The 24,266-nt window shown below is 39.5% G+C and overlaps 1 protein-coding gene across 1 annotated transcript in view; it reads left to right on the top strand.

The window, feature by feature from the left end:
* The window catches only part of BACE2 (beta-secretase 2), a 56,937-nt gene extending 36,517 nt beyond the window's left edge, over positions 1-20,420 (top strand). The window contains exons 6-9 of the mRNA XM_048966905.1: positions 2,959-3,060; positions 6,227-6,376; positions 7,560-7,728; positions 13,599-20,420. Coding sequence (XP_048822862.1) covers positions 2,959-3,060; positions 6,227-6,376; positions 7,560-7,728; positions 13,599-13,852 — 675 coding nt within the window. The 3' untranslated portion in view covers positions 13,853-20,420. The remainder of the gene's footprint in view (positions 1-2,958; positions 3,061-6,226; positions 6,377-7,559; positions 7,729-13,598) is intronic.
* The last annotated feature ends 3,846 nt before the right edge of the window (positions 20,421-24,266 follow it).

Genomic DNA, 24,266 nt, shown 5'->3' on the forward strand with positions numbered 1-24,266 from the left:
TCTGGGGTAATAGATGTTCACAATCAGAACTAGGGCTTGCAAATGAAAAGCTGTTCCTATCTGGGCGTAGAGAACCTCATCCACTTATTCTTCTTGATCAGATGGCCTGTAGCAGACCCTCATTATAATGTCACCTCTGCTTGCCTTCCCTTTAATCCTGACCCATCTGTTCTCAGTCAGTTCCTCATCTATCCTCCAGGCCAAGTTTAATGCACTCCTATTGGTCACTGACTTAGAGGGTAGCATATTTTCCTCATCTCCCCTACCTGTCCTTCCTAAAGAGCCTGCATTCTTCCATTGCAGCACTGCAGTCCTGAGAGCCATCCTACCACATCCCCCTGATGCCAATAAGATCAAAGCCCTGCAAGGATAAACACATCTCTAACTCATCTTTTTTACTCCCATATTTTTTATGTTAGTGTACAGGCACTTAAGAGGGGCACCCACACATTTTAAGTCCCTAGAAAATGTTTTTGATAATTTCTCCATAATGTTGCCATGTTGGCATTTCCTTATTTTGCCTGCAAGTGCTGGATGTGACCTCTCTCAAGACCCATATTGTTGACTTTGTGATCGCACCCTATCACATCACTCCATGTCACTTGTTCAGCAGGCCTATGCATCACTCTTTTACTGGGCTTCTGGTTGCTTCCCCCCTATCGTAGTCCTTCCTAATTTAAAGCCCTCTTTACAAGGTCAGCCTGGCAAAAATGTGTTTGCCTTGCTAGGGTGCATCCTATCTCTCCCGCACAGATGCTGATTCTCAGAGTCCCATGGTCAAAGAAATGAAAACTAAATTTTATTCACTTCAGCCTTGCTAATTATTATTCCTCATGGTTATGTTTTCTGTTCTTATTAGAAAAAATTTTCTGCTGTCTCTGGATCAGTCTAATAAAACTGTGCTGCTGGATTTTTTTGTTCCAAAGCTGTTTTATGTTTTTCTGGAGGATATGTGTGTATGTGTGTGTTTCATTTGGTTCTTGCTGTTGCCTGTTGCTATTCATGTTTTGATTTTAGTTTGGTGATTTTCATGCCCTCTTTTCATTAGACACCCTGTCTTAGCTGTCACTTGTCCTCTTCATTGGAAATCAGTAGAATGTGCTAATTCTGAAGTTTTTATAGTTCATACATATTAAATAAAATTAACAATAAAAAGACTATGAGCATAAACGTATTGCCACACAAAATACAAAAGTCATATTTCTGTAGAAACTATTTTAAATGAATCATGCCATCTTCAATCTACTTAATAAGCAGAACAAGGTCTATTCAAATGCCTCCCTATTATATTGCTCGCAATGCAGAACTGCTGAGCCTCTAGCAAGAATGTTTGTATTTGCTTTTCTTTCCAGTCCTAAAAAACAGTCGACGTGTTTTGAAGAGGAGGCCTTGTACCGACTGCTTTATACATGCTGTTTCCAAAAAACAACTCACTTAAAAATCTAGTAGTGTTATGAAAGTTTCCTGTTATTGTCACTCTTCTGAGCCGTGGTTTGCTTTCACCTTGGACGTATCAGCACAGTGTGCCAGTCAATACTGCAAAAGGCATCATGTCTTTCTTGATTTAAAGAAATCTCCCAGCAAAACTTTAGGAGAAGAGAAGTAGGTGAAGGCTAGAATGATAAAAAGTTAACTAATTATGGGTTTGCTGAGAACACATAATTCTTTGTATGTGTTGATGAACTATGTGCCCTCTCGTCTCCTAATTGTTTTCTAGGAAGCAGAACATTTCTTGTAACAGTCACTAGGGACTACTCCTTTCCTTGAAAGGAAAAAGCTGTCCCTCTCACTTGAGCGCTCAGATTCTGTCCAGTATTGCATTGCAGCTGTGTCCGTGCTGCTGACAGAACAGGACTGAGAAGGCAGGGAGCTGCCACTGGTACTCTGTTAAATATTAACCAGCAAGACTGAGAAGGCAAGAAGTTACTGCATGCTGAGTGTACACTGTACACCACATGGAAATCCATAAGAAAGGAATTCTACATGTTTTTATGCTACTGCTTGGCCCTCTTAGTTGTGCCTCCCACCTACTTACTTTCAAGGGTAGCTCTCAGGATTACTGACCATTGCATATTTATGGTGCAAATATGCTAAAAAGTGTTTCCAAATGCCTTAACATTTTTCTCCCCTCTTCAGAAATTCCTGAGAAGTTCCTGAGTGTAGGATAAATGGCAGGTGTTGCCTACCAGTGCTCTTCCTGTTTGCTTTTTTTTCAGCGCTGTTTGGCAGCAATTTGTATTTGGAAGCCAATGTATTTGGAATTTAATTCCCGTATGATCTTTTCCTGAAAAGATTATAGTGTGTGTTTCCTTGTGTCTTTTGATTATGCCACAGACACATCACTCTTCAGTTACACTAATCCTGCTGCCTTAGCTGATACTTTCCATAGCTGGGAAGTAATTAATGCCAATGACTGCCACTGTTGCATGCCTTTCTTTTTGCAATTAATCATAGTTTTTAAAGGATCTACAGATTTTGAAGAGGCAAGATTGAAATTTTCAGACTTCTTTGTAGTTGCTTTTGTATGTGTTCTTGTGGTTTTCCTAAGATGAGAAAGAAAGGTGTGCATTTGGCTTCTGTACTCTTGAGTCAGGACCAAACATGACGTGTAAAGAGGACTCATGTTCTCTGATCATTTTAAGTGAGAAACAACAGTCATTAAAAGCAAGCTCCTATATGACATTTGAACTAGAGTGAGTGAGTACTTTGCATTATTGCAGAGACCTCAGTGCAGGGCTTAGGCATACATGCAGGTGCTTCAGTGTGCTTACCCTTTGTCAGTGCTAACCATGAAGGCACTTTAGCCATTCTATGATTCTATGACTGCTGAAAGGTATGACATACCGGCTGGTGAAGTCAGCTATCAAAAAGGAACAACCTTGTCATTGCTATGAAACAGTTTAATCTGCATTACATTAACTAAAGTGTGTAATTTGCCTCCTTTTTCCTCCTTTCTAGTACAATGCTGATAAGGCAATAGTAGACAGTGGGACCACCCTCCTCCGTCTGCCCCAGAAGGTCTTCAGTGCTGTCGTGCAGGCAATAGCTCGCACATCCCTGGTAAGCTAATGCCATTAATTTTGCTTTAAATGTTAAATTCATGTTAAATAACCGTTTGATCTTTGAAAGGACTGTCATCTTCTTTGTCTGCCTTGTAAGTCATAGGGTCTTTGACTTGAGGGGATCAGAATCTTTCCTGGTGTACTTCTGTTAAGAAATTATGGATGGATTCGATGGAAACAGAAAAGGGAAAGGAAGACGAGAGAACAGGAAGGGAGGTGGGAAAAATGAGGTCTAAATCCAGACAGAAGGTGCGTATGTGAAAATGCGCCAGAAATAGTGTGGAGACTGAGTATTTTGTTCTAAGCAATTCAGAAATACAGACTTAATTCAATATTTTTCTATTGAAGGTATTAAGAGTCCAAAAATCAGTCCTTTCATTCAAAACAGAGTGTTTGTAAAGCAGAAGAGCCTGCGACTACAAGCAGTTACTTTCCAAATACAGGCTTGATTGCTGCATAGAATGGATGCAATTCATCAGGATTATTCATATCAAAAAAGATACTTTTGAATGTCATTATTTAATTATGTTTTAAAGCATCTTTCTTTAGAAATAGAGGAGGCTTTAGAAGTAGGGCAGGGACATGGTGGATTTATCTGAGTGTAGAGTAACTGAAGCGACATTTTCTAGTGAACAAAAGCTGTTCATAAGTTTTGATTGAATACAGTGAACAACATTGAGGAGGTTAAAGCAAAGGAATAAATTTCAGATATTTTGATGTGAACAAATTGAATATTTCTGTTGTGGCTTCAGGAAGAGATAGTGGTAGGAAGTGCAAATCACAGGAAATGTAATAAGTAAGCTATTGGCCAGCTGTCCGACAGGCAACATACTTACCTGTATGCTTGTAGTTCAAGACTGATACCCTTTTCCTGACTGAAAGCAGAGATTTGGCATGAAGAGTTTATTCACTGCCTGTAGTTGTCTGGTGTGTAAAATAAATATACAAATTATCTTACAGAGCTCAGTTTCCCTGGTTAAAAGTTCTGCTCTTTGTAAAGTGCTTAAGTATTGATTTGTAACAATTGCAGCTGATGAGGGGGGAGGGAATCAAAAGAACCGTACCATTGAGCTTGTGTAACGTGGGCATGGCATCCTCCTGGGGAGTGGGTCATAGCACTCCATACTCTTCCCTGATGTGAGTCAGGAGGATGTTCAAATACGGGCTTTCCACATGCCAAGTAAGCAGCCAGATCAATAAGATATTAGAGGGGAACCACTCTCTCACTTTGCCTAATGATTTTTGTTCTTCCTATTAAAAATGCATAAGCAAACTCTTCCAGACAGGGTTTCTTTTTAATTTCAAGGGCCTTGTTGTTGTATCCCTTTGTCTCCACACACACCAGAAGTTATTTGCACAGCTCTAAACAAAGGAGATAGTCTACTAAATAAGAAAGTAGTTAACAAGATGTAAGGATTAGTTTCTTGAGTTGTCAGAGTTATTTTAGTAAAATGGGTACTTGCAGCAGTTGTACCAATGGCATGACAACTTTGCTTTGGGGTCTGTGCTTCTGGCAAGCTATTTATCACAGAAACATAAAACCAACTGCTGTAGTCAGATACCTCTGACCACAGGTGCAGTAGGTTAACAAGTTCCTGCTCCTAGCTGCTTGTTACCTGCTTCCCAGCATGACATTATTGCCCACTCAGGTTTATTGGCATAACTGCTTATGTACCATTCCTTTATTCAACTGCATTAAAAAAAAAAAAAATCAAGTCTGCAGCTTTCTGCTCTTTAATGGTGCAGAGAGTTTTTTAAAATGCCCTTATTTGGTCTGAAGTCTTTTAGGGGGCAGTTATAGATGCAGTTTGATGTTGGAAGGTCTGAAGAGTGGTGGGTTTGGCAGATGAGCAGAGATGAGTTGCAGGGAAGGCGCAGCGACTGTACCTCATGGAGCTGAAGTCAGAACAGCATGTCTTCTCACATCGTCAAAGTAATGCAAAGTCAGTAAGCTGGAGAAGGGAAAGCTCAAGTAAACCTAAAATCTTTATTTTAATAACCTTTTAGGTATCATAAAGCCAAATGCCTCCCGATGCATTTGTTCAGCATACAGAAGTAAGGCAAAGGAAATACAATGTAATAAGCAGCCTCACTGGAAAATCAAAGTAGGCACTTAAAATAGAGCACTTGATGGATTTTGTCTGTCCAGTCTGGGTGCTGCCTGGGAGCTCTTCTCAGATAACAAGCTCTGCTTTGCAATGCAAAATGGAGAGAGTGCTATGTTTTCAGCAGGTCTGACATGGGACTGCTGTGAGAGGTAGAGCATTTTGGTTCCATACCAAAAGATAGACTTAAGCATGCATTGAGAGTTAAGTGTAAAAGCTGGCTGTGTAAGTCTCATGCTGTGTTTGTATGAACGTACGTTTGCTGGCCCAAGAACAGAGATGAGCACTTGGAAATATAACGTCTCTAATACAACCTTAATTATTTCATTGGCAAGAAGGTGGGTGTCTGTGAATACTTGTCACCTGTAAAATGCCATATAAATAATGCATGAACTGATATTTGCAAAATAATCGATATCGCAGATAATTATAAATGAGTGGGGTAGAGAGGCTGGATTCCATCTTTTGCACCTGTACGAGATAATTTGGCTGTACAGCAGCGTAATAAGATATGGGCTTGTATGCTGCTTCATTGTGGAGTCAGAGCCAACACAAAGCACTGCATGCAAATAATGTTTTCCTCTGATCTGGCAGCACATCAAATTTGTTTGCTTTGGGGAGCAAGAACTCCAGGCAAGATTGTTATCTTAGGTGAAGAAGCTCTGGAAGGGTTTAATTTTCACTTTGTTTATGTCATGGCTATATTAAGAAACACTGCTAATCAACTTTTATTTCAAAAGCACATCAAGTCATACTGGTGGTGAGTGACAGAGCAGCAAGAGAGATAGAGATGTGTTTCTTTTCATTGAGTAGCAGACCTTGAGTCTCTTGGATCCATTTTGAGTCTCTTGGATACCTTTTGGCTTCAAAACCCTAAAGCTGAGTAAAAAACTGTGTGTGTGAGAAAGAGAAGCAATCCCATCAAACATTCATGTTGCTTGTATTTACTTTGTGTTTTCAAAAACTATTTATTTATTTTAATTGTTAGCATTCAGTCATAGCTATCAAAATCTATCAAAATGCATGTAATCTGTATGTATCGTGGTTTTTTTTCCATAGATACAAGAATTCTCTTCTGGCTTCTGGTCTGGTTCACAACTTGCATGCTGGGATAAAACTGAAAGACCTTGGTCCTTATTTCCCAAACTCTCTATTTACATGAGGGATGAGAACTCCAGCAGGTCATTTCGGATCTCTATCCTACCGCAGGTCTGTTTTCTTTGTTTATTCAGTGTTGCTTGTATTTTTTACTATTATAAGGCATGTGCTCTTTAAAAATGGTAATAAAAATTGGCTTATCACATGCAAGGGAATTTTCTGTAATGACATTTTTAAAGATCAGTTTTTAAGTAGGAAAAATAACAAAGAAACTTGTGTATTAGAAGAAACTCCAACTCCCAAAGCCAAATACAAAAGTTTCCCTCAGAGTGCAGCCCATGTAGTTGGAAATGATTCTTTCAAATTGTTAGGAAAAATAAGTAGGTTTGGTTTTGTTTTCTTGAGCATTAGCCTTATTATATATCAATACAGTGTTCCTATTCATTTTGATCTTCTAATTTTGGGAGAAGGAAATTGATTTGTTTTTCATGGCATTCTGAATTGGAGCACTTCTCCTGAAAATGATACTCTTGGCAAGGAGCCTGTGTGATCTCTTCACCAGTTCATATAACTTGGTTGGTTTATCTTTTATTCATATTTCATTCTAGCTTTTAGAAAATAGCGTTGTGCCACTTTTATTTCTGCTCTCTGGCTTTTTTTACCCCAGTATAGATTGCAATATAGGCCAGTATCTTCTAACATTCCTAATACAATCTTTTACCTCAGGGAATGGTCAGAAGTGTATAAGAGAATGAATTTTTAAGTACATTTTAACTGGAAATATAGTGAAGCCTCATGATAAGCTTTTTCTTTATTGATCATGTAGAATGTCAATCTTTCATCTTCTCCCAGGAGAAAAGAGGTAAAATGTGGCTTGAATGTATGAATCTAGAACTTTGAGCTAACACTGAATGCTTTCTGAATCAAATTTATCCTGATATTTTTGTTTTAAATATTATTTTTTTTCTATAATTTGGATTCATGTTCCAAATTCTTTCTTATGTATCCTCCCCGTGTGGAACATACAGTAAGAAGTGGGTTTTGTGAACTTGTAGGTTCTCTGCATGTAGTGAATGACTGTGTTCAAATTTAAGCTTGGGCTCCCAAGAGCTTTTACATGCATGTAAGCTTTGATCAGATTTAAATGTACAGAAGTCTGTTTGCTGCTATTCACTTTTGACTTCCAGTGGAATTTGAGTGTTTGATTATAAAAACCCGAAAAAAGTCTTGTAAGTACTCTGTGGTGTTCCTTCTTACACTCTGTCTTTCTTTTCTTTCTTTGTTATTTTAATAGCTTTACATTCAACCCATCCTTGGGATAGGAGAGAACCTGCAGTGCTACCGATTTGGGATCTCTTCCTCCACAAATGCTTTGGTTATTGGTGCTACGGTCATGGAAGGCTTCTATGTAATCTTTGACAGAGCTCAGAGGAGAGTGGGCTTTGCAGTGAGTCCATGTGCAGGTAAGAAGGATATTTTGTGCAGGACTGGTGAGTGAGGAAACAATTGCTACTCTCAAAATTGACCTTTGTCCTTTACATAATGAGGAAAGGTATGAAAGTGTGGTTAACAGTAAAGTATGTTTTTTAGCAATCCCAAAGCATTCAGATTTCAGGAAGAGTGAAAAAAGAAGGTCTTTTGGTATGAAGTAAATCAGCATCAATTTGGATATCTTAGCTGCATTCTTCCAGCTGAGATAGGATCTTCTTATTGAGACACCCATCTGTGTGTGCAGCTTCCCCAACAGAGATCAGTCCCTGTTTTTAATGCAGCTTCATGTGTGCAGTCCTGTTTCAATTTGCAGATAAATTGATTCTTTACTTGACTGGGCAGTGAAGTACCTTACTCATGTTTTTCTCTAAATACAAATCGTGCCTTTACAGCCTTTCAGAAATCGTCAGAGCAAAGATGAAAATGGTACTCAAATTAAGATTTGTGATGTCTGTGTTGGTTCTAAACACGTTGTTTGCTCAGTGTGAGTAGGAAGCCATTGAAGTTTTCATTAGCTGCTGAGTAAATGGGAAGAAAAGAGCTGGTCGTTTTGGGCAGATTTTGCAGTTATCTGGTTAACTTTCTTGTTGTTTTGTGTTATTTTATCTTACCAAAGGTAGCTAAAAACAATTACAATTTTGGCGTTCCCTCCCACTGCTGATGAGACATTGCTTTGGCACCACGTGAACATAAAAGTGGGAGAAAAAGAAAAGGCTGTGTACATATATGCAAATGTCTGTCCAAAATACAAGTGGTATATGCCTTGAAAAACATAGCATCTGTGATTTGCATGGGAAAAGGAGTATTGACTGACACTGCCACTTTAATCCCCGTTATTTATGTTAGAGATGTAAGGGCAGTAAGTACTTGAGTGCTTAGTGCGACCAGGTAATTGAGGGAAAAAAGAGACTAGCTGAGTTGTAGATTCAGAGCATTCCAAAAGCTTTATAAAATTATTTATTTATTTTAATTTCTATATTGTTAGTGGGTTCAAAATTGTTGTCTTTGAGCTTACAAAGAAAAAAATGCTGGACATTTGATGCAGGCTGCTTAGTGAAGAACTCTATGAGATACCCTACAGTGATGAAAGACACATTTTGAATGCGTCTGGAAGGAGAGTGTAACTACACAAATACTGCCGGGCAGGTTTTTCTGCCTGTCATTCCTCCATTTTCTTCCTAACTGCAATTTATCAAGCCTAGAAGTGCCTCAGTCCCTGCTATGCTGCAGCCATTAATGGAAAGAGGAAGGGGCATTTTGACTCAACGCTGTGACCAACATCAGGTCGGCAGGGCGAGCCAGCTGGTGTTCATAAGGGTTGCTTTAACAGCCATTTCTGTGTAGAGAAAAAAGAATCTGGGAACCATAGTAACACTTTCACTATTCACTTTCATAATTAATGTTGCTACACAGAAGCATGGAGTTTGGTCAGTGCAGTTAATTCTGCTAACCTCTCTAGAGTAGAACTGAGCTTTCTGACTAGAAATGAAATCCAGATCTGCATGAGCATGGACGCACGATGATCCCCAGGTGGTGTTAGAGTGCATTTAATTCTTGTTTCTTTGTCCATGTTTCATGCATAAGTCTAACATAACATCATGGGAACCTGATGCTTCTTGAAGAATCAGATGATGCAAACCAGTGACTGAGACAAGATATACTGATTTGTCAGACTTTATTCATGGGGGGCAGATGACATTTTGCTAGATGTGCCAGTTATTCTGAATTCACTTCTTCACAGCTTGTGGTTTCCATATTTAACACTACTTTCATCAGAAAACCACAACTATGAGTGGTTAGCAGTCAGTGCAGTGTGAGAGATTAAGCTGCCTAACTGGCTTCCTGTGGAGGCCAGCCACGTCCTCCATAGCAACTATATTAATGTAATTTATTTGGAGCTTTTTAGTCTGTTCATGGCATAAATTAAATTGAATTACCGATGGCATAAAACCTCAGAAGTAGAGAAATAGAAAAGACTGTTCAGTGTTGCTGTGCTTCTTTATAATCATCTGTGCTTTCTTGTTTACAGTAGTGCATTAACACTAAATTTAAACCCATGCTTTTGTGAGATATTAAACAGATATATGCTGAATTTAAAAAAACAAAACAAAACAGTGGGAACAAAAACTAAGACTAAAGCCCTCAACTTCACTAAGCTCCATGTTTCTGTTGGCTAGAATGGCTAGCAATGAGAAATGACTTATCCCACAGCCCTCCTTGCCCTGTTTTCATTCTCCAGGATCTACCAAGAACCAAAGGGTGAGGAGAGCTTAGTTAGAAAGCAAGAAGCTAATCCATTGTGGCAAGAAAGGAAATATTCTTTTTCCTTTAAGTCTTATTCTGCCTGTTACTAATTTCAAGTTGTTTCAAAATGTCTGTTGTTAACTTCAGAGATAAGTAGTATTTATAGGATGACTAGGAAGGGGTTTGGATTGAGCTCCATCTTGAGACCGAATGTTTGAATCACTTAGATAGTATTAGTGATGCAACCTGATGGTACCTCAGCATTGAGTAGAATTACACCTCTTGTTATTTTGTAGTAAGTGAGAAAATCATAGCAACAAGCCTTAGATGTTTTAAGAGCAGAAATGCACCAAGCACCACAATCATAAATAACTTCCACACTAAAATGTGATGAGACAGAATGAAGTCTCACCACTTTTTCATTCACTAAACTTGAGAGAATGGCTGATATGGTGAACACAGTGGCTAACAGAGCTTCAAGTGAAAATGACCATGCTAAGATGGAGGACTGAGCACCAGGAACCTCATGAGGTTCAGTGAACAGAACTGTGGAGTTTTGCATCGTCAACAGAAAACCATTGTGTGTGGGTACAGTCTGAGAGGGGCCTGGCTGAAGAGCTGTCCTCTGGAAAAAAGAAGTGGAGATTATGGTGGGCATCAAATGTAAGTCAAGGGAGAATGCAAGTGAAAACACAATGAAGGGCAACACCTACCAGTTATATCCTGAGATGTTTACTTTGACAGTAGGAAACCTTCAGCAGGAGAGGAGTATAGCAGGTTCTCCAGAGAGATCATGAGTTCTCCATCCTTAGAGTTTTCCAAGGCTTAGATGGACAAAGAAAGCTGCACCTGACTTGATCTATTGATGGTGACAGTCCTGCTCTGAGTAGGAAGCTGCACTAAGTGACCTCCAAAGGTCCCTACCAGGCAGCAATTCACAGTTCTGTGATATATTTGGTCTCGCTTCAGGTTGCTTCCTTTCCAGAAAATCCAAGACAGTGCAAAAGATTGTTAGACCTTCACAACTTTGAGTTCTACACGGATATTATAAGATAGCATTTTTGTCCTGTGATCATCAATATTGTAGGAAATCCCATTTGTTCAAGGTCAAGAAATGAGTGTAGGTAGCTATCACCAGGTATTCTAACAACAACAACAACAAAAAAAAGCCAAAATATCACAATTCAGCTAACGTATAATAGGTTGTGTGACTGTTGTTTTATGTTAGGGGTATATTTGAACAATTTAGGCAAATTTCTCCCTTTTTATTTCCTTGCAATTTCAGAGTAGAAGAGGGTAAAGGGAAAGTTTTCTTTTCAGAAGGAAAAAAGCAGAGTCTATGCTGCTATCAAACATTCTCAAAATGTAATTTCAAATGTCAGCCACTGCAGCAATAATTTTGTATTGCTTTTTTTTTATAAGGAGTAGTTATTGTATTCGAATCAAATAATAAGCAATTAGGGACTGCTTATTTTCAGAGCTAGCTATCTCCAAGGTGGAAAATTGTGTGCTTTTTTTTTTTCTTTTCATTTTTTCACTTTTCAAAATGCTGAATTCCTAAATAGTAATCCTTATGCCTTACATTTCACATTAATATTATATGTGGTTTAGTTTGGTTTTGCTGCAGGGCTTCACAGAGACATACAAAATGTGGGGCGGAGAAGAACAGTGAGATATGTATGAGAAATAACTGCATGGCAGGGCAAGTACAATATGTGGTCTCTGAACAACATAGATTTCACAGGCCTTCAAGGTTGACTTTTGCAATTCTGTCCACTCCTGTGCAGCTTCCATACAGTGTCTGTGCAACAGCAGTGTCTTGGCAAAGATATGCTGATGATAGAGGGCTGCTTTAAATTGGTCTGATGAGTTGAGAGAGCACGTTTGGCTATTACTGGTGTCAGAAAGCTTGTGAATGCAGCCTCAGGTTTCATGCACCTCTCTCTAATACTTTTTTGCCATCAAAGAAGTCTTCCCACATCTGCAGATGGAGAAAGGGTTGGTTCAGCGAGTGATCCCTGAGAAAATTCCTGGGTTTGACATTTCTTATGGGGAGGAGTGTTTTCCATCAGGTGAGTGAGCTGTCCAGACTCTCCTGGAAGCTTACCTGTCACCAGGGACAAGATTGTGAGTGAGCAGAACAGCCTTCTGCTTTAGTGCCCTACCATAAGTTGAATTAATTCTAGTGAGAATTGAACCTTTAAATAATATGAGATCATGGGAGGCTGGGAACTGAATACTAAATCCCCCATCTTTCTTCCCAAGGATGTTTTATGCCAGTCTCTCCAAACGTGCTTTCATGAGACTTGTCAAAGCTGTGTGTAAAGGAGATGCAATGTTTACAGTAGGCAGGGCCACTTAAGGTCTGGTAAGTGTGTTTCTGTATGTAAAATGAACAAGAAATGAGGCGAGAACCTTAGAACTGAGGTCTTTACGAGAAATATGCAAATGCATCTTGGAATATTTCAGTAGAAAAGCAGATGATGTCTGATTGGAAAGTTTGTTAAAATGCACAGAGAGCACTGACTGCAGGCTCCTAGTTGCCCTAAGCATGCTGGAAGGTGTGTCCTTCCCCAGCTACAGGCCTGCAGGTACAAAACGCCCTGAATATTTTGTTGCCCCAGGCAACTCCCTTGCTCTGCCTTTACAACACACATAGCCCCATCCACAGCTCAGGGGAGCTTTGCTGGCTTGCCGTGGTTACTGTGACAACCATGGACAGCATAACCCTTTCCAGCAAATACTGGTTTAACAAGTACCGGCTTGTAGTGGTAATGAAACAAATCAGGAACTTGTGATATGCCAAGATGGATGGCTGCTCAAAAACAGCTGCAGAGGCACTCCTTCACAATTTTTGCTTTAGTTTTGTCCTGTCCATTTTTGATCTGCTTCTTAGCTTCTTCCTCATTGCCCAACATATCATGTCCAAACTCCTCACCATTGGCACTGACCATCCTCTTCGCTCTTTCCCTATGCTGGGCAGATGTTCCCGAGCTCTCCTGCTTTACCTCCCCTTCCTTCTTGATTTTCATCTCAGCAGTATCGCTCCCAAGGCTATTGGTGCTGCTTTCTGCCTAGAATATGGTCTTCTAAAGTATCTGTGAAGCTAATAAACCTGCATATAACTCTCTAAAACCTTAGGAGGCAGCTAATACAGAAGATGTAAGAATCCTCTGACTCTGTTCCACTTGTTGCAAATGCCAGAAACGCACAAAAACTCTCCAGGCCCTGAACAGTGTACTGGTACTGTAGGATTTTTTAAGCCTCATTAGACTGACATTTCTGAAAGGTTAGTTCAGAAGGAAAATGTGATCCACTGGCTGGGGCTTTAAGTTGGCTATGGGAGACCTGAGTTAAAGTTCTGCTCTCTCACTGAGCCTATGTAGATGTGGGAGTATTATAGTCTCCATTTGCTTCAGATTCCCATTTTATATATGTGGAATACCAGCATTCTAATTGCAATAAGAAAAGCATTTAAAAATGACTGAGCTGAGATACATGATGATGGAGAGGGTTGTATAGGTTTTTAGGCTAGATCTTGTTACTTGCTTTTAGATGGTCTTATAGACTTAATGCTTCTCTTTCTGTAATTTCTCAGAGGTTGATGGTTCTCCAGTGTCTGAGATTGAAGGCCCTTTCACAACCACAGATGTTGCAAGCAACTGCGTTTCTAGCATAACTTTCCATGAACCAGTGTTGTGGATTGCCTCCTACGCTCTCATGAGCCTGTGTGGGATTATCCTCCTCATACTGATCATCCTGCTGCTTATTCCACCACGGTGCCAGCATCGCTACACCGACAATGACGTGGTCAACGATGAATCCTCCTTGGTGCGACATCGATGGAAATGAGAAACTTGATGGTGAAACCTGGGACTTCAACAGAATGAAGGACAAAGGACTTTGCCAAGGGGAAGAAGCCAATGCCTCAGTCCTTTCTACATCCATTACAAATCGTTGTGGAAAGCCCTCCAAATACTCTGCATCATAACTTTTTAAGCTTTATTTTCTAACACTGATTCTGAACCAAAGCACTGTTAACCACCTCTCTTAAGTGCTACGGTACTGGATTTGCTACTACAGTACAATGAGCCTTTATGCTCACAATAGTACCTTTTTTTTTTTTTAAGAAGAACCTTACACCATGATGTTCTTCCACTATCTGAACAAAACTGTCCATCCCTCTTTCATAAAAAAAAAAAAAAACAAGCTATCAGAATTTTCTAAGTGATCTGACTGTAGAAAAAGAGAAAAAAAATTAATAATCTTTCTTACTAATTACATTAAATGAATACTGCATTGTGTTTACATCAGTTCATTTTGAAGCTGTGCTTATGGTGCGGGGGAAGGAGGAAGGTCAGACACATGCAGCAGTTAAAGCAAGTGAGGTCAAGAAAAATGGTGGTTTGGGTTTTTGTTCCTCAAGTTGTCTGCTGCCACTTGAGGGGTCACCATTCCCAGGTGTCATTGCAAAATAGTTTGAGGAGGTAAAAACTGAAAAACAAACTTGTTCAGCCTTAGCGTAAAACAAGACTACCTCTCTTAATTCACAAGGATGATGCCACTGGTAAACATGTAACTTAGAACTGGTCTTAAAACACAAGACATCCCATACAACCAAATGTAACTCCTGCACTTCTTAGTAGTTGATATTAGAGAAATTAATACTTAACAACTTTCCATTTTGGTGCATAAAAAAGCTTTTCAGTTTCCCCCCGATTGTGGGGTTTTGTGTGGTTGTTTGTTTGTTTGTCTGTTTAATTCAGGATGACTGATATATAGAAAAGGCTGGGTTGCATATGTATAGATAGATCCTATAAATCTACGGTCCGTGTTCTCTTGTGTCTTTCCCTATTTCTAGTTAGTGTGTAAAAAAGGAAGCAACAAAACAAAAAAGACAACCCATTTTTTGCTGAGCTCAGCATTGTAGAAAATCAAGAAAAAAGTCTTTCCTCATGGACAGACTGTGAAGTGAAGATCTTAATGCCGGCTTGTTTTTAAACATGAGCAGCAGTTGGGGGTTTTAGTTTAGCTTCATTGGTGTGACAGGCAAATGAAAAATTTCTGGACTGACTATCTGAATACAAACATGCAGTAAGACTGAAAACAATAGTGGGAGAGATCAGGAAGGAGTGTATTTGACCAGACCTCCACTGTGCAAGCATACATCTTAATGATGAGGTCACAACACAGTATTTTCTTTGCAGACAGAACAATTTTTCATGTATTTTGTCAGACAAACAACACAAGGTTGAACATTCCAATGATAACAAGTTATCTCTTTGAAAAATAACAGAAAAAAAATCCTTTGCGTTTCAATAGCAGAGCAGTTTACAAATCTACGAGTAAAAAGAAAGTGGTAAAAAAGGAAGCTTAGCTCAGAATCTCCCAATCCCTCGTCCAGAAATTTTTCTGCCTGTAATCCCTTCCTGCAGTTTTCTGATTCACACTGCCTTTGCTTCTGACTCTGCAGGGAATAAGTGAATATTTCTTTTTTTTTTTCAGGATGGTGCTTTTACAGAGGTGCACATACTATGTGTGAAAATAAAGCACCGTTCTTTTTTAAACTAATGTGTATATCACTTCATAACTAAAAGTGCTAAAAACTTTCCCTTTTAATTCCTGCATTTCCGAACTGCTTGACTGCATAAGGTAAAATGATTCGTGTTTTGATCTAACATCTGAAAATGATTTAATTTAGAATTAAGAGTTGAAAGTGGGAGGAAGTTTTGAATTTGCCTCATTCCTCCTCTGCCTCTCAGCTTTTAAATGGAGAAAAACAATTGCAAGGAACACAAGAAATAGAGTTTAGGTGTTTTCTGCCTCATATACCTTCCATATGTCTCTTTCTTCATGTCTTTTTACTTCATGTCTTAAATTTTAATCAGGTCTTTTAGTACACTTTATAACAAAACGTTGCTTTGGGTTTTCCTTACAGCAAAAGACTTTGCTTCATTTCCAGTTCTGTGATTCAGTTCCACGTAGTCCTCCTGGGTTTGGTTTGACGCGTTAACGAACCTTTTCAAACTTGTATTCCTTCTTGTATGGTACAGTAATACAAGTAATGCTTTTGTCACCTGTTTCAAACAGAAATGTGTTGTGCATGTTTGGATTGATACAGCAGTAACCAGTGAGCCCTTTTTCACTTCAGAAAGCACCAACTGTTGTATGTTCTCTGAATACGTTAACTTCTGTTTCTTTCTCCCCTCCTGCCTCCTCATCACAAGGAGTTTTAGGAAGGAATTCATTGGGAAAGGTTTCTGGTATGCTTCTGATGACAAGCTAGAGTTGTTCTGAGTTGTTTAACAATGTGTAGAAAATTTGATGTAAAAGCCTTTTGTTTTGAATGTCATTGGTCAAGACATTTTAATAGAAATGCTTGAATTACATGAGCAATAATCAAGTAGGACAAATGAAATAGTAATATATTCTTGAGTTTTCATGGCATCCCTTGCCACTAAAATTTAGTTTAGTTTATAGTAAAATGCTGTTAGTGGCATCTGCTAGCGGCAGAAAATTCATCTTAGCTTGTAAATTGATACTTACATTGGCAGATATTCAGGTGAGTATTGCTTTGTTGCTCTGGCAACAAGAAGAGCAATAGAAACCCTTGAGGGTTGATTTTTTAGCCTACAGCACATTAAGAAAAATAATGCTCTTGAGCATTTTTCCATGAAAGATGAAACACAAAGATAGACTACAGCGTTACCAGGTATGTCTTACCAGTGATCGCTTCCCCTGGTGTATTTTTGTAAAGGAGAGTGCTGTGAGGTATTTTATACTCCCGTTAACTAACTTCAGAAATCAGATTAAATCATACCTGAAGAAAAAAGAAAAAAAGAAAAAGAAAAAAGAAAGAAAGAAAACAACCACCAAAGCCAAAAAGCAGAGCTTTGGATAAAGATGGTGCTGGGATATATTCTCTATTTATTATGGAAGACAGGGTACTCTAAATCACAGCACTCTAAATCACTCCTTGTATACATATCAATATTTGTTGCAGAACCAGCATTCTCCTAATGTGAATGTAATATTGTGTACCATGAAAATGTCAGAAAGCCATGTTTTATTGGATACAGCCTTTTAGATAATTGATGCTATCAGTTCAGTCATTAGGGATTTGAAGATGCGTGATTTGAGTACAATAGTTAAACCTGAGTTCAGGCATGGGAATATATTATTTATATCCCACTGCCTTGCATGTTTTAGAAATTTTATCATAGGCTTTTTGGCTCAATTTAAGAGCTGAAGAAAACATGAAGAATTTTTATAAGCTTTTTTTTTTTTCAGATTCAGTAAAAGGAGTTAGGTACAGGGGATTGTTCTGTTTTAAGGATTTGTAAGTTGGACCAACTTAAATGCAATATGTCAAGGCAGGGTGCAATTCCAGTTCTCAGCTTTGATATTCCACAAGTTAATGTATGGCAATCACAGTACTACTGGCTTTGCTATCTCTTGTTAACAGATTAGTTTCTTAACACTTAACTCTTTATCAGTTGATATCAAAAGATTCTGCTCAGTGACTTGCAGCATATGAATTTCTGTTTCACTGAAGGATTAGTCATTTGTATACTAACCTTTTCCAGTCTTTTTTTTTTTTTTCCCCTCTTAACATAGCATTTTGTTAAAAGACAGAGTAGTTTTTTTCATTGTCTAATAATCCAGAATGCCTGAAACATTGAAACGTTCTTTCGGTTCCATAGAGTTTTCTCAACAACTCTATTGGTTGGTTGCCATATTCTGACCTCCAACATGAGCCTCATATACATGAGCAATAGTAGTTCCTCATCAAGAAGGAAGCTGGTGTGACTGAAGGGAAAGCAAAGAAAATAAAGGAAAGAGAAATTAGTAGGATACCCATTACTCCACTTCATTAAAAATTTTAAGAGCACAACTGATTAATCCTTTTAGGAAAGGTCTGTGCAATCTACAAAGACAATAGTTGCTGTCAAACTTGACTCTGATTGACAAATCGTTCATTTCTGGGTGGTGAAATTCCTGCTGCTGTTCAGCGAAGGGAAAGCAGATGGCAATGGGATATGAGCACTCTTCAGAGGCAGTCAGATCTTCTGGCTTCTGGAGTCCAATTAGATTTTAGGTCAGTCTTGTGAATAATCTGGAGTCCTGGTAATTTCTTCTCAGGAACATTACCTGAAATAAAATTGTTGCCTTCAGCCAAACCCCTGAATGGAGTGAACCCATACTGCAAAATCTACTGCTAAGAATTGCACTAACTGACAAAGGGGTAAGGTGAACTGAGGCTGGCTGGTTGTGTGAAAGGATGAGATGCTAAATCACAGAGTCTTCTGCCAGACTTTCAGATCAAGGCTGAGGTTCCTCGGTAGAGAAGAATAGGAAAGCAATTGCAATTGCTGCTGTAAATGCAACCACACCAGCTAATCATCTGGCTTTTTGATAAGAGAACATGTGCTTGAATATTTTGGAAAGGGCACTCTGTGGTGCTTATTGCTATTACTGGGAATTATCCACCCATAAGTGAACAAAGGGTGCAGTCATCTTTCAGTAAGATCACTGGCCTGCTACTGAATAATCCCCTCTCCAGATAACAAAGCACTTAGTGGTATTTCTCACCCATTAGTAAGTAACAAAATGGGTTACTTTAAAACATGTTGACATCAGCCACTGTACAGTCAGTTTGCTTTTTTATTCTGTTCGCTACATTTAGGTTTTGCTGGATCTTAGTGGCCATATAGCTTTTGAAATGTTGGAAATTTTAGATTAATTGTAAAATACATATGCATAAAACATATAAGGTAATTCTCAGCATTTAAGTAAGAGCATTCAGTAACACTGAGTGTTCTCTCATGCTTTAAGCCGGTGATAATCATTTCAAATCAGTGTATTTAACTTCTGTCCTGTTAATTCACTGTCTGTGAATCTTCTGATTTTCTGAAAGTCTCTGACCACCACACCTACTTCCCCCAAAAGAAGTTCCAAAAAAGCCTCGTATCCAAAATTCAACCTACTAACAAAAGATACCATTTTCTTGGTCACCCTTCACAGACCTGTTTTAAAGCACTTTGTGAAGCTTTAGAAGTTAACTCTGGATTGAAAATAGTTGCAGTCAGGTGGTGAGCCTGGAAGGAGAGAATTAGAGCCAAAACTCCACCTGTGAAAGGGATCCCAGAACTTGTCAGAGTGCAAAGAACCCCTTTACACTTCTGAGTACAGCTCCTGGACTCTTTCACTTCTCACTTGGACAAAGTTTAGCACTGGTGTTCCTCTCTGGTTTGTACTTATCGCCCCAGATTGCTTGGAAAGCATTTGGTGTAGCACTCTCCTTCCTTCTTGGACTTATTTCCCAACATATTGAACTGAGTGTAGCTCAAGGAATACTGCGTAACCCATGGCAGACCTTTGGGTAATATACCCTGGAAACTGCTGACATGTACACATATTTTTCCTTGTTCTCTGCCTTATGGAATACAGGGGTGGAGGGAGGACTACAAGGAGCTGTGAGAGTCAATGCCATTCTGTAAGCAGGTGATGGCCCCCAATGGAAGGCCTGGCTGGTTTTGTACTGCCACGAACTACAGTCAATCCCTTAGTGACTTCTGGCTCTTCCTTCTGAATGAGAAACTTCTACTTTTTCAAGTTGAGCGACTCAACTTGATTTTACAGCGATGTGTAGTTAGGTAAAATACTTGAATAAACTGCATTGTTTGTAACCATTGTATTCCTGTTTGAAGTGTACCTTCTCTCATAGCTATGTCAAACCCTGAAGGGTATGTTTATCCTGAGTTGTTAGAGGCTAATCATGTAACAGTGTTTAAATGGCTGTGTTTGCAACACAGGTGTCCCCTGGAAAATCCCGGGCAAAATAAAACAGGTTCAAGTGAGGCATACTGAAACGACAAATGACAATTTCTTGATAGCACCAAGGCATGGATTACTGCAATACCTCCTGGGAAAACTGCTTCTCTAGCCTCTGTGTGTGTATAAAACTACACAAGGTTGAGTTTAGATGATTTATCTGAACCAACTCCCATTTTTTATTAAAAAATAAAAAATAAATGGAGATATAGAAATCTTTGACAGCTATCACTACATCAGCTGTTATTTGATGGTTCCTCAGGAAGCATGGAAAGGTCTTCACCATCAAGGAAATGATTCCATGTAGTAGAGGCAAATCTTCACCTCATCAGATGATGAGAGGCAACACTGACTGAATGGAAAACAGGATCAATACTTTGAAAAAAGGAGTACAGTCTCTTTTATTATTATTATTTCCATTCAGTCTTCAGGTTATATTAGGATATCTATCCCAATTACTACCAAGCCTCATTACTGGATTTTCCAAAAGTTGGTATTTGGCACTTTCAGGCCTTGCCATTTCCAGATAAACACTATGTAAAAGTCAAATTTTCCGCTGCTTAAAATAAATGATTAATTCTTTCAACTCATCCACTGTGTCTTTTTAAATCCTGTTAAGATGAACTTCAAAGCCAATAAATCGTATCCATCCAAATTCTTTGAGTACTTTGAGACGTTCAATTCTAACCTCTGCTCTAGCTCTAAAAAGAAAGCAGAACTGCTTCAGAACTCACCTGAAACCAGCAGGGAGGGGAGGAGGTAGGCATGTCCAGCTCCAATGTGATTTTTCCTGCTTACATTCAAACAACTTGAGATGTTCTTGATCCAAATTTCCATCAGTATGTTTCCATATTGGGCAAAAGGAAACAATTAACTAGAAAAGATGAAGCTTCTGATCACCTGCAATGGATTGAAATAATATCTGGGACAGCTGCCCTGAACTCTGAAAAAAGAAGGCATAGGATCTGAATGTCCCATCACTCAGACGGCAGCATTGTTTCCTCGCCTCTGCAGAATGAAGAGCAGCAGAGTTTTTGTGCTCTGTATTCGGTACCCCAGGAGGTGGCGCCCACGTTTTGTTTTTCAAATACAAGTTTTGAGCCTCTTCACAGCAAATTCCATTTGGTTGAATTCTAGTAGATGTGCTTTCGTTTTTTTCTTCTTACCTTATCTTATCCTTAGCGTCCTGATCATTTAGTGCTATCCCCCTTACCCTAAAGTCTTATTTTAAAATCCACTATTTTTAAGCCCAAAGTTATTTTTAAAGGTATAATGCTGTACACGTGTTAATAAATTTAGGAGATTGGTCAAGCAAGACAGATTAGTGCAAACTGCTTAACGTGGTGTTTTGTTTCACAAATTGGAAAGCTGTCTGGTTTTGCTCATTACTGTCCTGATGTTTACTGCAGCCAACCTATTATCACGCAGCTCTGCTCACAGCAGTACTATACAAGTTTGCATCTTTTTCTTGTTTAAACTTCTCCCGTGCATCTGAAATCAACATCATCTTCAGAACACTCTCTGTGCTTCAGGCTACTGAATCCAAATCTGTAAAGCCATCTGACTCATATTAATAACCATCAATCATTCACACTTCTCTTGTTCTTTTTTTCCCCACTGAAGGTGACCCATCTAAACAAAACACCTTCTATGTTTGTGTGCAACGTGAGAGTAAGAATTTATTGCAAGAACAGGGAGTTTTTAATCAGTGCACTCCATTACAGACAAATATGTGAAGGTTTACCATTCAAGAACTCAATCTCATTCTTTGGGACAACATGCAATTCTTATGAATGTTTAATATGTAATGTCTTTCTGCACCAAAACAAACTCTTTTCAAAGACAAATAAATGCCTTTTTTTCCTTCTAGAAGTTTAGAGATGACTACTGCCTACGCCTTGGATTCATCTCTTGTTTTTCTGGGATACTCAGGGGCATTTCCTAAGAAATGCAGGTTACTGTAAAGATTACAGGAATTTGTGTTGACAGTTCATGCATAAATACTAGCACAATTAATTTTACAGTCAGCAGGTAGATGAAACTATTTCTTATAAATAAACAAGGTATTGCATTCCTTCAACTGCTTTATTTTTAGGTACCCAGAAGAGTTCTGAAGTGCATTGCACAAGTATATCTTTTCCTTTGGTGGAGGCATTTTTTAAAGGTGCACTAAAGGGTAATACTAACTTCAGCTAGCTTCGTAAATTCATATTACATATTGGGCTACAGCTTGATACATCCTCACTAGATAAAGAGGAGGGGAAGGGGGGGCAGCGGCTGCTCCCAACTCCTCACGTTTTATGGTGTGATTATTTTTGCTATTCAGAGGGACCTCAACAGACTTGAGAGTGGGCCTGGGTGAATCTAATAGGTTCAACACAGCAAAGTGCAACGTTTTGCACTTGGGATGGAGGAATTCCAGGCATCCATACAGACTGGAAGGAGTGGTCCTTGAGAGCAGAGAAGAACCTGCTGGTCCTGATGGATGAAAAACTTCACATGAGCCAGCAGTGTGCTCTTGCAGCTCGGAAAGCAAATGGTATCCTGGGCTCCAACAGAAGAAGGGTGGCCAGCTGGGACAGGGAAGTGATTGTCCCTCTCTTCTCTACTCTTGTAAGGCTTCATCTGGAGTTCTGTGTCCAGGCCTGGAGCCCCCAGTACAAGAAAGACAGAGAGCTGTTGGAGAGGGTCCAGAGGAGAGCCACAAAGGTGATCAGAGGGCTGGAGCACCTCCCATAAGAAGACAGGCTGAGGGAGCTGAGCTTGTTCAGCCTGAAGTAAAAAACACTGCAAGGTGACTTCATTGCAACCTTTCAGTACCTAAAGGGAACCTATAAACAGGAGGGAGTCAACTCTTTGAAAGGGTAGATAACAGCAGGACAGGGGGAAATGGTTTTAAGTTGAGGGAGGGAAGATTTAGGTTGGATGTCAGGGGGAAGTTGTTTACTATGAGAGTGGTGAGGTGCTGGCACAGGCTGCCCAGAGAGGTTGTGGATGCCCCATCCCTGAAGGTGTTCAAGGCCAGGTTGGATGGGGCCCTGGGCAGCCTGGTCTAGTATTAAATGGGGAGGTTGGTGGCTCTGCCTGTGGCAGTGGGGTTGGAGATTCACGATCCTTGAGGTCCCTTCCAACCCAGGCCATTCTGTGATTCTGTGATTTTTAAGTGCTGATATATTTTTACAGCCTTCGGTTTGCTTATGTATGCCCTTCTATTTTGTACCCACCAATTTCCCACTCTGTCCTGCAGCATCAACCCTCTGTGACCACCCACATCTGTTGCCATCCTGTCCCAAAGGTAAGGTGATATTCCTTTCCTCTCTTCCTCCTTTCCACAAGACAGGTCTGAAAGAAATCCAGCTCTCCCTCTGTGTGTGTGAGGACTTGGCTTTACTGTAGAATTTTTGCTCCTGCAGACCTCCAGCCTTGCCTTCAGGTGACCAAAGCCTGGCACAGCAGGTCAGCCTGGATCCCTGTTGAGAAACTATGCAGAGAGAGTGGATTGAGGACATACTCCAAGACGAGCCACAGGATGTCTTCAAGCCACAAGTGCCTTGGGATTGCTGATAGCAAGGACCAGCTGCCTATGGTAAGTATCTGCTGGACTGAGCGGGCTTACACACTTGTTTACTTGCATGGGACTGCACAAAAGTGACCTGTAGGCCTCATGACTGCACTGACACCAGCATTTCCAGAGAACAGATCACAGAGACCCTGTGCAAAGCCATATCAAAACATCCATCTTCAAGGGAGGGATTTTCCTTTTCCTCTAATTTTGTCCTTCTCCTTCCTCTCCTGTAACATGGAATCTAGGTGACTATTAAAGATAACTAGATTTGGGCCCACAAAGTATTGAGGCTTTCCCATCTACTTGGATTGAAGAGCACATCTACTTGGATCTACTTTGGATTCCCATCTACTTAGATGAAGAGTTTTGAGTCTATTTTCCTTGTGCATCTCTGGATTAACAAGGTATGGGAAAACAGAGAAAAAATGCCCCACCTTAAACAACGTAAGGTATAAAGCAAACTTTTAAATAGATCAGCAACATTCTGGAACTAGATTTACTAGTTGTACAGGTTTTGTAGCTTATAAACTGGAATTGCTCATTACTCACTTTTTGCCATCTGTTACTGGAACTGGCTTTGCATTTCTGGGAGTGATTACATTGCAGTATATCCACACAATAACTTCCATTTCCAAAAGCTTCCATTTCCTGCAGACCTTCCAGTTCTACTAGAAATAAACATTCTTATATTAAAATACATACCAAAGTTGCTGTTTCTCCACTTTGCTCTTCATGATACCACAATTTCAGATACTGAGATTCCATCTGAATTATGGGCACAGACACACGGTGAAATACAGCTGAGTTATGGCTGCTTAAAGAACTGCTCTTCTGCTTTGCACTTTGTACCTCATCCTAGGAGGATTA

This window comes from Lagopus muta, chromosome 1 (genome assembly GCF_023343835.1).
Source record: "Lagopus muta isolate bLagMut1 chromosome 1, bLagMut1 primary, whole genome shotgun sequence".
NCBI classification, from domain to species: domain Eukaryota; kingdom Metazoa; phylum Chordata; class Aves; order Galliformes; family Phasianidae; genus Lagopus; species Lagopus muta.